General features: G+C 45.5%; 1 protein-coding gene across 1 annotated transcript in view; it reads right to left on the minus strand.

The window, feature by feature from the left end:
• LOC111982648 (dedicator of cytokinesis protein 10) overlaps positions 1-17,007 on the minus strand; it is a 127,310-nt gene that overhangs the window by 26,593 nt on the left and 83,710 nt on the right. The window contains 13 exon segments of the mRNA XM_070433925.1: positions 145-282; positions 1,053-1,168; positions 1,471-1,580; positions 3,083-3,187; positions 6,861-6,908; positions 8,873-8,939; positions 11,577-11,691; positions 11,922-12,043; positions 12,121-12,238; positions 13,849-13,965; positions 15,221-15,399; positions 16,074-16,106; positions 16,241-16,337. Coding sequence (XP_070290026.1) covers positions 145-282; positions 1,053-1,168; positions 1,471-1,580; positions 3,083-3,187; positions 6,861-6,908; positions 8,873-8,939; positions 11,577-11,691; positions 11,922-12,043; positions 12,121-12,238; positions 13,849-13,965; positions 15,221-15,399; positions 16,074-16,106; positions 16,241-16,337 — 1,365 coding nt within the window.

Here is a 17,007-nt window from a genome sequence, read left to right on the forward strand (position 1 = left end):
TGAGAAAGAGCGAGAGACAAGGAGAGAGGAGAGAGAGACGAGGAGAGAGAGAGCTCAGCATCAGTAATGTACTATGAATACATTCTGTGTCCATAAATTCAGTTAGTGTGTATGTGTGTGAGCGCTATCAGCTAGTGCAGAGACCTTCTGTATGAAGAGGCGCAGGGCAGCAAAGACGTGTCTCAGGGTGCTGGTGGACTGATTGATCTGGAAGAACAGGAGGTAGGTGTCGAACACCTTCCTCATCAGCAGGTTCTGACCCTCGTCCTGCAGTAACTGTTTCTGTGGGAGAGAAAGAACAACAATCAACATATGTCCTTCCCAAATGGCATCCTCTTCCTAATCTCGTCCACCAGATGGCTCTGCGGTACAAATTGAGTCTGGGGACAAGGTTACCCTATTCCCTATATAGTGCACTATTTTTGACCAGGGGCTATAGTGCTCTTGTCAAAAGTAGTGCACTATATAGAGAAAATGGTGCCATTTGGGACGCAGCCATAATATGAATTACAAATGGCTCCGGTCAAAAGACAGACAAAACAGCATGTCTGGGTTGCTTTACAGAGTATAGCAATTGTAGGAATTCTGGGGCAGCCAACTTGAGAATTGAGGAGTGCACAGTAACCTACAAGAACAACAGAAGATAAAATCACCAACTTGGAATACAAACTGAATATCTCGGATTGAGTGAAGTGAAACAATAATGATTAGTGAAACAGAGCGGTATTTAGTGTGGATTCCATGTGGAAAAGTCACTGTAGTTCTTAGTAATAATCACAAGGTGGCAGTGGCGTATTAAAATAGGCTCTCATGATTGGCAGGTCTAGGATTGCAAAATTCCCCCACAATTCCCAGGTTTTCCAGAAATCCCGGTTGGAGGACTCACAGACTTCCTGTTTATTCCCTTGTGATTCCAGGAGTCTTCCAACTGGAATTTCTGGGAAACCTGGGAATTTTGAGAAAGTGTCCAGAATTGAGCAACCGTATCATGTCTCTAGGTTGTAGAGATCGGTGTTGGACCATTCAGACAGTGGTCAGTGTTGTCGTCTGACCTTGTGGTGATGGACAAAGAGGCCCAGGACATCCAGTACGATGAGGGCCACCTCGGTGGACAGATTGGCCTCGATGTCCGTCGGGCTCAGGTGGTCACCCTCTGGGATGTTCCCATCTGAGGGAAGGACAGGAAAAGGGCAATGGTACAGCCGCACAGCCAACAACAACAGCCCAACCCTAACCCTAGCAATAACCCTCACGCACCTAACAAAAGACAACACGAGAGACAGAATTATAATAGCTAAGTAATGTTACTTAGCACTGTAATAGATAAGAAACAGCACTATTGGCGGTTGGTAAAAGTAAAAAAGCTATTGGCCTAGGACAACAAAAGCTAACTTAATTAACTAAAGAACAGAACACATTGATGTGAACTAAACAGTTTTGAAATGGGACCGGGGTGGCATTGCCCAGCGNCAGTCTCCATCATCTGCAGCAGCTTGGGGTTGGTCAGGGCGTTCTTGGCCCGGATGATGGGCATTGTCTGGGAGCGGGCGTGCCGATGGCCATCCTGTCCTGACAGCATCCTGGTGGCCAGAAGGTCAGGGGTCAAAAGGTCAACACATAACTTTCAACCTCACAAGTCGGGGTGGTGTTCAGCAGGGACTAAACAGGTGAAAGCGTTTTGAAACAAAGGGAGATACTCTGTGAACTTATCCGATAGGAACACTCATTTTACCCGTTCCATAATGTTTTGCGTTTCGTGAACACGACACCCAATATATTCACTCCACCTCGAAAACAGCCTGTAACTCTGCACTGCCGCCCAATCCCAAATGGACCAGTAGACCCTATGCACTTGTGGCGATCTGAGAGGACGTGATTGGTATAAGCAATATGGGGAAATTTCCAATGAACCTTGGAGGACCATTTATTGATTGCACCTGTCAAATCTTATCAGATCTCCACAAGTGCATAGGGTCCAGGGGTCCATTCGGGATTGGTCCTAAGTGTTTGAAAATGTCTAAGAAAACATTATTGCCTGTAACGTGACAACACACAGGTTAATGCGACCACGTAGTTAAACGGGATTGCTGTTAAGACAGGGATTCTATTTTTAATGAGGGAGGATATGCAGACAAAGGACTAGCCAATTACACCGCGCCACACGTATGGTAGACACTGGGGGGGGGGGCATGCTGGGCAAACAGAGTGGCCACCACACTACGTCACATGACACACTCACAATGTCCACCATGGATGGTCACGTGTTGAGGACCATGAAGACAACACTGATGAGCAGCAAATGATGAACTAAACTCATAACAGGACAAATGGTGTACACAAACTCAGCTGGTTTAAGTCCTATTTATAGTTTCCTGGACTAAAAATGTATAGTTTACTGGACTAACCTGGAGTTGAGTGATAGAGGTAGAAAGGAGCTTTTCTGTTCCACTTTAGTTTGAGTTTTCGTCCAGTAAGCTATACATTTTTGTACAGTAAACTATATAAAGAAAATTTAAAGACACCTAGCTATTGTTACTGCCTGTAGAAAGTCTACACCCCCTTTAACTTTTGTCACATTTTGTTGCGTTACAAAGAGGGATTAAAATGGGTTTAATTGTCATTTTTTGTCAACGATCTACACACATTTTACAATAAAACTGTAACGTAAAATTTTTGGGGAAAAGTCAAGGGGTCTGAATACTTTCTAAACTGCACTGTATTTATCACCCTTTTCACTATCGTGCCAACCTGAACTATATTATACTGGCTCTGATATTTTATTTTCACATTGTCCTTTCCAGCACGGTTCCAGCAACTACAGTGGATGCGTAACCAGGCCAGCAGAGTGCAGCTCGGCTCAGCTCAGTAGTGTGAAAAGGGTACGTATGTGTGTGTGTAAGTTCGTGTCGGACGCTGTGTGGAGCTCCGAGGTGAAGTTTCCCCTAGGTACAGATTCCCCTCCCCCAATCCTAACCTTAACCATTAGTGGGGTAAACGCTAAACTGATCCAAGATCAGGTGGTAGGGAAAACTTCACCCTGCTCCCTGTGTGGAGGGCCCCCAGGTAGCGACTGTGTGTTTACCATTGAGGGAGCAGGCCTGTGGAGGACTGGGCGGAATGGTTAGAGCCCTTCAGGGTGCCATTGTTCTGGGTGCCCTGGGCCAGCTTTACCACGGCCGCTAGCTTCCTGTTCACAAGCCAATGACACCAGCGTTAAGTAACAGCATCATCATCATCATTATCATCATACTCTTCCTCCTCGTTGTCAAACTGAACATCACGACCCGAATTTATCAAGCGTCTCAGATTAGGAGAGCTGATCTAGGATCAGTTTAGCCTTTCATATCATAATGAATCAGATTATTATGGACAGGGGGGGGGGTCCTGATCCGAGATCAGCACTCCTACTCTGAAACGCTTGATACATGTGGGCTCAGGTGGGCTAAAGGCATCAAGCCAAGCAGAAAGAGGAGGGGGTCATTTCAGTAAGGGACGCTGCCACAGCAAAGTAGCGGGATTAGTGGCGTTAGATAGAGAAATAAATAAATGTTTCCAATGTTAGGTTGAGGTTGCCGTTAGTTTGGAAGTATTTTAAGGGCTATAGAGAGCATTAGTCGGAAGCAAGGGTCAGAGCGCTTTAGTAAACGCAACCTAGTTGGCTTGCTGCCAATACATTAGCTAGTGTACGCGGTGACAGAGATGAACATACGCATTGAGCCGAACAAGACCAGCTAATGCTGTCTCATTGAGCAGATGTGTTAGTGGTCAGGTCACTGATGCTACTACGGCCGGTACACACAGAGAATGTAGAGCAGCGGATGGAGGGATGATGAGGAGGAGGGATGGTCATCATGCAACAAGAAAGCTACATGATCATTAGCTCACATATGACAGCGGCAAAGCCATGCAGTAGCTACACACGTGTACCCGCACGCGCGCGCACAAAAATATCACAGCAAAAGTTTAGGGTTAAACGGTAAGAAATCAGTCTTCGTTGCACCACATTCGTCCCACATGTAGGGTGGCCATCAATACATGTGCAGTCACATAGACCATCCATTAACACATCAATACACGGAGCGTAGAGGAGAAAACGCAGAGGGGGAGGCAAGAGCAAGGTCAACGAACACACATACCAGTGTAATCAGTGTGTCAACATGTAGTATCAGTGTTTACGAGTGTTTAATGTTTTATCAATGTGACAGAAACGCCGACAAGTGTCATAGAAAACAGCCGTTTAGTGGATGGGTCCCAAACGGCACCCTATTTGCCTTTGTCTAATCAAATCAGTGCATTGGTCACGTACATAGATTTGCAGGTGTTATAACAGGTGCAGCGAAATGCTTATATTACTAGCTCCAAGAGTGCAGTAGAATGTCTCGCAAATACAATACAAACACACAAATACTAAAACTAATCGAAACAAGAAATAGCAGAACTGGTCCAATTAACAATCCAGGAGTAAATCAATTAGAGCGAGCCTGTGTCAGAATCCAGAATCTAAATACATGGTGTGTATAGACAGTATCTAATTAGGAAATAAAATGGTATCTACAGTAGTAGGTATATTAGGATGAGCTATGTCGAGAATACAGTACCAGTCAAAAGTGGAGTCATGTAGTAACCAAAAATGTGTTCAACAAATCCAAATAGATTTTAGATTCTTCAAAGGTAGCCAGGTTGCCTTGATGACAGCTTTGCACACTCTTGGCATTCTCTCAACCAGCTTCATGAGGAATGCTTTTCCAACAGTCTTGAAGGAGTTCCCACATATGCTGAGCACTAGTAGGCTGATTTTCCTTTACCCTGCGGTCCAACTCATCCCAAACCCTCTCAATTGTGTTGAGGTCGGGTGATTGTGGAGGCCAGGTCATCTGATGCAGCACTCCATCACTCTCCTTACACAGTAGGAGTTCAGGAGCAGGGCCCTGAGCATAGTGACAAGCTTGGAGGGCACTACGGTGTTGAAAGCAGAGCTGTAGTCGATGAACAGCATTCTCACATAGGTATTCCTCTTGTCCAGGTGGGATAGGGCAGTGTGCCCTACTACTACCCATAGGGGTAGTACACCCTGGTCAAAGGTAGTGCACTATAAAGGGAATAGGAGCAGGGCGCCATAGGGCTCTGGTCAAAAGTAGTGCACTATAAAGTGAATAGGGTGCTATTTGGGACACAACCAGCGTTACATGTGTGTTGTGTGTTGACGTGTCACTGTATGTATGCTCCTGCTAGGCTGTATCCACTCAACAGAGAGATTTGCAGGATGAGGTAAGAAGAGAGAAATAAAAACCACTGAGGCGCAATTGAAACGGAATACGTTATAGGAATGTCTCAGCAAAACCTTTAAACAGCGCTGTGGATGCACAAGTCATCGGCATACTTCAAAAAAAGAGCTCACACTGAGTTCAGACAGGCATCAAAGCGTTGGCGCCTCAGAGAAGGAGAGAGAGCGAGAGAGAGAGACAGACAGAGAGAGCCTATTCAAATCCCCCAGCAGCCTCTCTGATTAAGGTTGCATGTTACTTATCAGCCCCAGACAACGCACGGCACCCTGTTCCCTTTATAGTGCACTTACGGGCTCTGGTCAAAAGTCTCCCAGACCCTTCGTTTTTTATTCTACTAATGCCTGACATAGTTAAAAACGCCACATTCCCAGCCTTTTGTTGGCTCTGACAAAAAGGGAACAAAAAGAAAAAAAGAAACATCTTTGCTTTTTCTTCTTCTTCACATTGAGGAGGAAATAAGGACAAATGAATATAGACGAGAGGAATTCAAATTCAGGCGAAGAGAAAAAGTCTGGCTGGGAAAGCCTATGACTGCTCCAGGATCCACGTACACAAACACGCGCACACACACGAACACACAACGTGTACCCTGATACCTATATCTGAGGTGTGAATTGAACAGCATCACACACTGGTTTGAGCTCACTAGAGCATATCCATGTGATCAGGCTCTTCACCACACACACACACACCAACAAACAGACAGACACACACACACACCAACAGACACACACACACACCAACAAACAGACACACACACACACCAACAAACAGACACACACACACAAACAGACACACACACACAAACAGACCACCCCCCCCCCCCCCAACTACCATGCTCTTGCCAACCACGACAGTGAGAAACGTCCCAGTTCGCCCACCTCGTTGTCAACATCTCTGTGTGTCTGCCATGAATCATATTTCCCCCTTCCTCTCCACCCTCTCTCTCTCTCTTGCTCTCTTCTCCCTCCCTCTATCGACTGCAGCCAGCAGCAGGAGAACTATGGGGTTGGCAGGGGATCCACCCTCTTTTTGTCTCCCCAGTAGATGCAGACACAGACACAAGCACGCAAACACACATGCACACACACACAGACAGACACACACACACACACATATGCACACCCACGCACAGACACAGACAGGCAGCAGCAACTGGGGCTAGGGAGACAGTCAGTGAGCCCCACCCTGGATCCTTGGAGTAGTCTGGGTGTGTGTGCATATGCATACAGTACACATATTCCGTTTGTGTGTGACCGACTGTTGCATGCGCATACATTATGCACATTAAGTGTGTATGTGACTGTGTGTCAGTTGGGGGGAGGGTAGTTGAATGTGTGTGTGGTTGAATTTGTGTGTGCGTGTGTGTGTGTATCTGGCTGTTGAGCAAACATTACATTTCAAACAATCTGACAAGGTTCTGTTGCATGTCTTTCATTGATAAAACCAATGAACATACACGCACGCACACACACACACACACACGTGCGCATGCACACACACACAAAACCTCTGAGTGGGAGAAGAAGGTACATAGTATCAGCTAAAAGCCCCTGTGGAAAGGCTGATACTTACCTGGCTATGTGGCGCTTCCCCAGGAATCTAAAGTGCTGGAGACACAGCCTGCATAGAGGAAGAGGAGAGAGACTGTGTATTAGGGTGTGTGTGTATGTATGTGTGTGTGTGTTGAGTATAAGTTTGTAAGCATGTGTGTGCATGTGGGTATGTGTTGTGCGTGCTGTCACAATGCATGTGTGTGCTTGTGCAGTCACGATGTGTGTATGTGTATGTGTATGTGTGTGTGTGTGTGTGTGTGTGTGTGTCCAGTGTGAGCTGAGGAGAGGTACTACAGCACTGTGTGTCTTGGAGCTGTGTGATATAAAAACTGAAGCTCCAGCAGAGACAGGAAAGTGAATTTACTGCAGTGAATTTACTACAGAGCTGAGTGGAGGCTAGGGGAGAAAAGTTGGAGCCTATTTCTCTATAACTCTCGTCAGTTTTACAGCCCCCCGCTCTCTCTCTCTTTCTCTCACTCTTTTATCGGTCTCATTCGTTCCCCTCTGCCAAGTCTCCCATTATTCCCTTCCTCCTCTGTCTCTCTCTGATATGTACACCTTCCTCCTTCCCTCCCTCCACGTAATGAGAGGACAAAGTCATTAGCACTGGAAGGTTCAACTAAGCCTACTAAAGTTCAACTTCAAGTTAGGGTTAGATTCAATCCGGACCGCAATTGGCATGCTGACTGCAGGAATGTCAACCAGAGCTGTTGCCAGAGAATTGAATGTTCATTTCTCTACCGTAAGCTGACTCCAACGTCGTTTTAGAGAATTTGGCAGTACGTCCAACCGGCCTCACAACCGCAGACCACGAGAAACCACGCTAGCCCAGGACCTCCACATCTGGCTTCTTCACCAGCGGGATCGTCTGAAGGGGGGTGGAGTATTTCTTTCTGAAATAAAGCCCTTTTGTGGGAGAAAAACCCATTCTGATTGGCTGAGCCTGGCTCCCCAGTGGGTGGGCCTGGCTGCTAAGTGGGTGGGTCTATGCCCTCCAAGGACCACCCATGGTTGCACCCCTGCCCAGTCACGTGAAATCCATAGATTAGGGCCTAATACATTTATTTCAACTGACTGATTTATTTTTATTAACTGTAACTCAGAAAAATCTTCAAAATTGTTGCACGTTGGGTTTATATTTTTGTTCAGTATACATCTATGTGTTTATGCGGTATGGTCAAAAAAAACGTGTAATAATTTCTTCTCTTCCTCTATAGGCTTCTTCACAACCAAGGTTAAAAGGAATGTAGCATTTCTGTTACACAATGTACAGTGTTTTAGTGAAGAATGGTGAATTTATCAATAATGTGTGGGGGGAAACGGTGGAACAGTGTCAGGAACGCAGTTCTAGTTCCGCTGGAGGTGGGAGACACTGTTTATGTCCAGCTCAGTGGCAGGACGGTCTTCGAAACAACCTCAATCACTACAACACCGTCCAGTGGGTTCCTGTTCTTCAGCATGTGATAGGCCTACAGTACAAGTATGCAGTGCGATACATTTTTATTGACTGACAAGACCGTTCATTTGGCAATGAATACGTCACAACTGTGAATAGATCACAACTGTTTAGAAGTTTACATTTAAAAAAAAATAAAAACACAAATGTGATTATTTTTGTAAAAGCTAGTGTTTTTATCAGGTGTGGGGTGTTGTATTATCAAACTACGATCACACATTTCATCTTTTGAGAACGTAAGCTTTTCTATTTCACCAAGGGGGGGTCCTTTAGTAGGTTTCTGCTGGTCATCAAGCAATAATATTGGAGACACCAGCACCAATACCCAACCACATTAAAGTGTAAGTCAGTGGAAACAATTCTCATTAGTGTGCCTGAGTCAGCAAGAACACTCTTAATATTCTCCATATTCTTCTTTTAAATCAACTTCTTCCCAGCGTTGCGTTTTCAACTACTTATTTGAAGTCTGAAATGGGTACGTGTGTCTTTGAAAATAAATGTCACGTGTCCAGCCACTTGTAGTATCTGTCCATCCGCACAGGGACAGAGGAAGTGTTAACACTGAGGATACTTACTCCAGGATGTTGAAGAAGTCGGAGATCTCCTGGTGTATGGCTCGGTGCCAATAGGAAACCATCACCTCTGCAAATAGAAAAAAAGGCAGTGTTATTATCACATGTACTTGTACTACTTCACTGTGCAAAAGCAAGAAATGGACTAACAGCGCATGCCAGTATCGCGATACTCTTAAGTATCATGGCAAGCGAACAAACAAACGAACAGCCTTATTTCGTCATCCAGAGTCACATAAGATTACTTCCCAAGCGTTAGCACCAATAAGGCATAGTTTAGACTTCTTCCTGTTTTCCTTTTTGCCATGGAAAATCGAGTATACTGGTATCGTAACAACCCTACTGCAGGCTACGGTCTGGTATGGAAGAGGTTAACACTAAGGAATTGGTACAAGCTTCCCGGCTACTGTAGTGTAGGCTTAGCATATGGTGCGATTGCTAGCAGGCCACTGTGCTATTGGCTATGGTCTGGTAGTGTCACGTTCGTTGATGGAAGAATCAGACCAAGGTGCAGCGTGGTAAGCGTACATCGTTTATTTTGATGAACACGAAAAAAACAATAAACTACAACCGAACGTGAAGCTACATGCAGTGCAAAAGGCAACTACACACAAACAAGATCCCACAAACTAAAGGTGGAAAAAAGGCTGCCTAAGTATGATCCCCAATCAGAGACAACGATAGACAGCTGCCTCTGATTGGGAACCATACCCGGCCAACAAAGAAATAGAAAAACTAGAATGCCCACCCAAATCACACCCTGAGCTAACCAAATAGAGAAATAAAAAGGCTCTCTAAGGTCAGGGCGTGACAGGTAGTGAAGGGGTTAACCATAGAATTACATAAAGAACACATATACAGTGCACTCCAAAGGCATTGGGACAGTGACACTTTTTTGTTGCTGTTTTGGCTCTGGATTCCAGCAGTTTGGATTTGAAATGATGCAATGGCTGAGGTTAAAGTGCAGATGATATTTGTGCTTCTGTAACTTTCTCACTCGTCATTATTCGTGACTCATTCAGGATGATCCGTAACCATGGTAGCATCCACATTGCTGTAGAAGTGTTTAGAAACGTGTTCTATTCTTATTTACAAAAAAAATTACTTCAAAATGACACAATACATTATGTACCATTAATTTCTATTGTCCACAAAATGAACTGAAACACAACCAAAACAAACAGCAAATACATCCAACAAATGTGTAGTCACAAGCTTGATGTAGACATTGCGTGCTATGAATATTGGACCAATACACTACATGGCCAAAAGTATGTGGTCACCTGCTCGTCAAACATCTCATTCCAAAATCATGGGCATTAATATGGAGTTGGTCCATCCTTTGCTGCTAGAACAGCCTCCACTCTTCTGGGAAGGCTTTCCACCAGATGTTGGGACTTGCTTCCATTCAGCAACAAGAGCATTAGTGAGGTCGGGCACTGATATTGGGCGATTAGGCCTGGCTCGCAGTCGGCGTTCCAATTCATCCCAAAGGTGTTCGATGGGGTTGAGGTCAGGGCTCTGTGCAGGCCAGTTAAGTTATTCCACACCGATCTCGACAAACCATTTCTGTATGGACCTCGCTTTATGCACGGGGGCATTGTCATGCTGAAACAGGAAAGGGCCTTCCCCAAACTGTTGCCACAAAATTAGATGCACAGAATCGTCTAGAATGTCATTGTATGTAGTAGCGTTAAGATTTCCCTTCACTGGAACTAAGGGCCTAGCCTGAACCGTGAAAAACAGCCCCAGACCATTATTCCTCCTCCACCAAACTTTACAGTTGGCTCTATGCATTCAGGCAGGTAGTGTTCTCCTGGCATCTGCCAAACCCAGATTTGTCCTTTGGACTGACAGATGGTGAAGCGTGATTCATCACTCCAGAGAACGCGTTTCCACTGCTCCAGAGTCCAATGACGGTGAGCTTTACACCACTCCAGCCGACGCTTGGCATTGCACATGGTGATCTTAGGCTTGTGTGTGGCTGCTCGGCCATGGAAACCCATTTCATGAAGCGCCGACTAACAGTTATTTTGCTGACATTGCTTCCAGAGGCAGTTTTGAACTCAGTAGTGAGTGTTGCAACCGGGGACAGCCGATATTCAGCACTCGGCAGTCCCGTTCTGGGAGGCTTGTGTGGCCTACCACTTCGCGGCTGAGGCGTTGATGCTCCTAGACATTTCCACTTCACAATAACAGCACTTACAGTTGACCGGGGCAGCTCTAGCAGGGCAGAAATTTGACGAACTGACTTGTTGGAAAGGTGGCATCCTATGACGGTGCCACGATGAAAGACACTGAGCTATTCAGTACATTCTACAGCCAATATTTGTCTATGGACATTTCATGGTTGTGTGACTGAAATAGCCGAATCCACTCATTTGAAGTGGTGTCCACATACTACGTAACTTTTTACTACTTTAATACACATAGTGAATTTGTCCCAATACTTTTGGTCCCCTAAAATGGTGGGGGGACTATGTACAAAAAGTGCTGTAATTTCTAAACTGTTCACCAGATATGAATGACAATAACCTCAAGTTAATAAAAGCTAACAATCTGCACTTTAACCTTATAGTCATTGTATAATTTCAAATACAAAAACAAAATACAAAAAATAAATTGTGTCACTGTCCCAATACTTTTGGAGCTTACTGTAGTGAATTATACAGTAGGACCTGCATGGAGGTAACACTATGTGTCTCACCCTCCGATATGGTCTTCATGATGTGGAGGAAACACATGAGCAGACTGCGCGTCTCGGCCTGGTCCAGCTTGTCAAAGCGAGATCCAAAGCCTATCAGAGACTGAGGCCGGGCAAACTGATGACAGAGAGAGTGAGGGAAGGAAGGAAGGGAGAGAAAGGGGGGAAGTTAGGGAGAGGGGGAGGGGAGAGAGAGGTGGGAGGCAGAGAGAGAGAGAAGGAGGAAGACACACATTCTTCTTTATGCTATAGCTATTTTCTTTTTGTTCTTTCTTTAAGCCAGCACAGTGTCTGCACAACATTTCTGGACATGAAATATTGCCGAGTGAGTGTTGTCATCTTTCTCACCTTTTCACATCCGTCCATCTTCTCGCTGTTCCTGTCACTGGTGCTGGGGTTGGACTCTATGCTGATCAGAGAACCCCGTGAGTCGGCATGGTTACCCGTGGAAACAGCCAGGGAGGAGAAGGCTGGGGGCAGGAGAAGGGTTAGAGGTTATGGTGCAGACACAGTTGCAAACACACACACACACACACACACACACTACCTGTGATGGAGTTGAGCACTTCTTTGGAAAAGGAGGCATCCACCGAGTTACCATGGCGAATGACGTGAGCCACCTGACCTGCCACGCCCACTCCCACACTCAGGTCGTCTCTTGAACCCTGGAGAGGGGGAAAGAGTTTTCTCTAACACCACTAGGCCAGAGGGATACATTTCACTGTGACACCACGAGGCCAGAGGTGTTACATTTCACTGTTACACCACGAGGCCAGAGGGGATACATTTCACTGTGACACCACGAAGCCAGAGGGGATACATTTCACTGTTACACCACGAAGCCAGAGGGGATACATTTCACTGTGACACCACTTGGTCAGATGGATACATTTCACTGTAGCCTTTTCTCATTTGGGCAAAAGTCCGTCCTCCACCCTCTTTCCTGTCTCCTCTGTGACCCGAAACCCGATAAGTGGTGGAGGAGATGTCAATTCGTCAGTAGGTGAATGGAAGAGTGTCCTTCCCTCCTCGATAGCCACCTTCCATCAAGGATACTCATGTGTATCCTACCCAAGTCCTTCGCCGCAGTGTTTTGAAATCTGCCGCACCCCTTTTGAATCAGCTTTTGTTTTGTTAGAGGAGAAAAGCAAGCACACCTTGAAAAACAATATGCTAAAATCACGATTTCACATGTGAAATCATGCGAAAGCGTGTGTTTTTGGAACACTTCACATGTGATCACGTTTTCACGTGTAGTTTCATGTTATCACATGTTGCTTTACATGTTATCACATTAACTTCACATAAGATCACGTGATCACGTGAAAACGTGTTTTTTGGGAACTCTAGATTTTTCGGTAAGGGATTTATCGTTTTATCTGTAAAATGCACGAGTAACTTCATTCGTTTTTATCACTTGATACATTTACTTTTGGATCCACCGCTGTAAATGTAATTTGCCTGATGACTCACGAGTGGAGGAGGAGTCTCATTTCATACAAGCGTATTTTCACCCACGTTCCCTCTCCTCGACGCTTTTTCTCAGTTACCTTTGACCTTTTCCAAAAAGACGGCGAGAGGGGACGGAGGAGAGAGTACGCAGGAGTTGAGCAAGACCAATTGAGAAAACGCTAATGAGATCACTTAAGCAGAGGGCAACATTGCATTGTAACACCACTGGACCAGAGGGAATCAGTTTACTGGGAAAGCCAATTTATGTTAGATCTGATACTGTGGTCGGAGGGAGTGACGCGATTGCGGAGGCATGCAGAGGCCAAATCAAGTTCCGGACCGCATCGCCGTGCACCTCTCAAATTTTGTAACAATGCGGAGGGCTCCGTATAGCTCCGCATTGACATGATTGGTTTACGGTAGGTGGAGGCGGTACGTCCTGTATAAACACAAACTCACTTCCTTGACAACTTCCTTCACAATAGCTCTGCTCCACTAAGCGCAAGAATTATGAAAACCCTGACATCTGCAGAGGCTGCATCGCAGTAAACGCTGTACGTCCATTTCAGATGACGGATTGACCATGCAGAGCCTTTAACACAACTGCGCCAGAGGGATACATTTCACTGTGACACCACTAGGCCAGAGAGAAACATTTCACTGTAACACCACTAGGCCAGAGGGAAACATTTCACTGTGACACCACTAGGCCAGAGGGAAACATTTCACCGTGACACCACTAGGCCAGAGGGAAACATTCCACTGTAACTCCACTGGGCCTGTGGGACACAGTTCACTGTTTAAATAGAACTCAAACTCTTACTTGGTCACTGGAGGTGAAGTAGATGGGGAAAAGGTCTCGGAGGAAGAAGCGAGGCATGTTGTCCAGGATGAGGCCGTACAGAGGCAGGTAAAGGGACGCTATCCTCGCCTGTTTATCCTGGAGAATATGAAGAGAGAGGTAGGAGAGAGAGGGGGGAGGGGCAGAGGGAGAAAAGAGAGAGGGGTGGCAGAGAGAGGAGAGAGAAACAGAGGGATAGGGAGGAGAGAGAGAGGAGAGAAAAGGAGGGAATAGAGAGAGAGAGAATTTGAGACAGACAGAGATAGAGCGAGAGAGACACCGATAGTGAGCGACAGACCTACAGAGGGTAAATATCAGGGGTTTTAAACTGTGCCTGATTGAGAGAGGAACAGAGATCTGTCAACAGTTGTACAGTGTTGGGTTTGGCAGGCTCCTAATCTCAGATGGGTTCTGGCTGTCTGGGGTTGAGTCCAAAATGGTACCCTATTCCCTACTGTACATAGTGCCCTACTCTTGACCAGAGCACCTCCTCTCCTCGGATGCTCAGAGGTCCCAGTGAGAATGGCACATTACTTAGCATGCTTCCTGTACACCGAACCGCAGGATAGGGTGTGTGTGTGTGTGCCCAGATTAATGATTTCCTGCTGTTTCATATCATCCTAGCCACCACTGTAATGCGCCTCTCTTTCCTAACACACCCACACACACACTTTTAGTCAATCCAATATCTGTGAGAAAATCTCGACACACTCCTGGAAGTGTGCCGTGATGACAGGCAAAATAAAAAGTGATTTTTACTGTGTATATGTTTCAGTCAGCTGTAGTACATTGTACACTGTCTAATCAGAATATTTCAGTTCCCTGTGTGGAACATCGATATTGGTACAGCCTGGTCCCAGATCTGTTTGCACTTCAGCCAACTCACAACGGTAACAGAGGAGTTGGCTAAACTAAAACAGAAACAGATCTGGAAACAGGCTAATATTGCTACGTGGCCCTAGCTTACCTTCACAACTTTTCTTACAGACATACATTACATGATCAGATCTGGAACCAGAAATATGACAAACTGACTTGTTGGAAAGGTGACATCCTATGACGGTACCCCATTGAAAGTCACTGAGCTCTTCAGTAAGGCCATCCTACCGACAATGTTTGTCTATGGAGATTGTATGGCTGTGTGCTCGATTTTATACACCTGTCAGCAATGGGTGTGGCTGAAATAGCCGAATCCATTAATTTGAAGGGGTGCCCACATACTTTTGCATATATAGTGTACTTCTCGACTATAGGGCTCTGATCAGAAGTAGTGCACTATAGAAAATAGGGTGCCATTGGGGACATTATATTATTATCTGGTGCCCGCTACATGGCGTTGGCGTGCGTGGCGTACCTTCATGGCATAGCGGGCGTCCATCGAGTGCTTGGCCATCAGGTTCTTGAGGCTGGCGAGGGCCAGGTGGCGCAGGTCCTGCTCATCCTGCAACGCCAGGCCCAGCTCCCGTAGCAACAAGCCCGTCAGGAAGTGCTTCCGGCAGAACTCGCCCGTCAGGCTGTACTCCGGCACATCCACTAGGGGGAGAATAAGGAGGGAGAGAGAGGCGGTTGAGGGGGGTGGAAGAAAGGGGGAGAGAAAGAGGCAGAGCGAGAGAGAGAGAGAAGAGGCAGAGAGAGAGAGAGAGAGAGAGAGGAGAGAGAGAGAGAGAGAGAGAGAGAGAGAGAGAGAGAGAGAGAGAGAGAGAGAGAGCAGAGAGAGAGAGAGAGAGAGAGAGAGAGAGAGAGAAGAGAGGCCAGAGAGAGAGAGAGAGAGAGAGAGAGAGAGAGAGAGAGAGAGAGAGAGGCAGAGAGAGAGAGAGAGAGAGAGCTCAGTGCCCCAACAGCATCCAAGTCTCATATACAAGTGGTTCTCAACCTTCTTTATAGCAGAGACCAGAACGCTATGGTCCTTCCATCTTGGAGGAACCCTTACACTAAAACTAACACTTTAGAATGGACTAAATTGATGTCAGCTAATCATTTTAGTGACTGGTAAGCAACATCTCAGGGACCAGAGCTGGTCCTAGTACCAGAGGTTGAAAAACTGCCATATACTACTGCTGCACATACGAGAATTCTCCTGCACAATCACCACTACACTAAATGTTAGAACTAAATGACGGGCTGTTAATTCCATCCAGTTCCAGTCGTATGGTAAAGAACATCAGTACAACATCGTGTGAATATCACAAAACGGGACCAATAGTTACCCTGAGCACTTTGCCTTTCTTGTGATGCGTTGTCTGAAATGGACAGGAAAGAGAAAGAACAGAAAAGAAAAGTGTTAAGCGGTGTAATGAATGAAGATGAACGCAACGGTGTTAAAACGTAAGACGGACTTCGATTGGGTCGCTGTGAACCCGAGATGACCTCTGACCTGTGATTTGAGCGGAGGGGAGGGGCAGACTGAGAGGGATGTAGTGCTCGTGGTTGCACACCTCTCGCAGGAACTCAAACTTGAACTCACACAGCACCTGTTGAGAGAAACATCGGGGTCACAACTAGGGCTGTGGCGGTCACGGAATTTCGTCAGCCGGTGGTTGTCAAGCAAATAACTGTCGGTCTCACGGTAATTGACCGTTAATTAACATAAACACATTTAGCATCTCCTGGCGACGGATGCAGACCTTTGGAACATCTACACTTTAAAAAGTAGAATAAATCCATGTAATATAGCCTACACCTTCACAATAAATCCATCAATTATTTTAGACAGGTCTAAAGAAACATGATATGAAGAAAATGTAGTCTATTTTAGAAGAACAATAGCATACTCTGAGTTGTCCTTATGTTAGGTCCTGATTCGAGCTATGCCATATGACTGTGGGCTACAATAGTTCATTTCACAGACAAGATTTGCTTAGAATTCTGTGGCATTATTTTATATTATTTTATAGTAAGAAGAATACAATTGAACAAAGCTGAATAAAATAGAAAGGATATTTCTCCAAATGATTTGAGGGAGTGTGGACATGCGGCTATTCTGTGTTGAGCGATTAACAAAGAAATAGGTATTCCTATATGTTTAATTTAGAGATATTCTAGTAACTTTAGTTGTTCTATAAACATTGGGCTATATGTTTTGATGTTTAATACACTGTAAGGCTGCATGATGCGACTCTAATATTTGAAAAAAGTCACTTG

Source organism: Salvelinus sp. IW2-2015, linkage group LG22, assembly GCF_002910315.2.
Source record: "Salvelinus sp. IW2-2015 linkage group LG22, ASM291031v2, whole genome shotgun sequence".
Taxonomy (NCBI): domain Eukaryota; kingdom Metazoa; phylum Chordata; class Actinopteri; order Salmoniformes; family Salmonidae; genus Salvelinus; species Salvelinus sp. IW2-2015.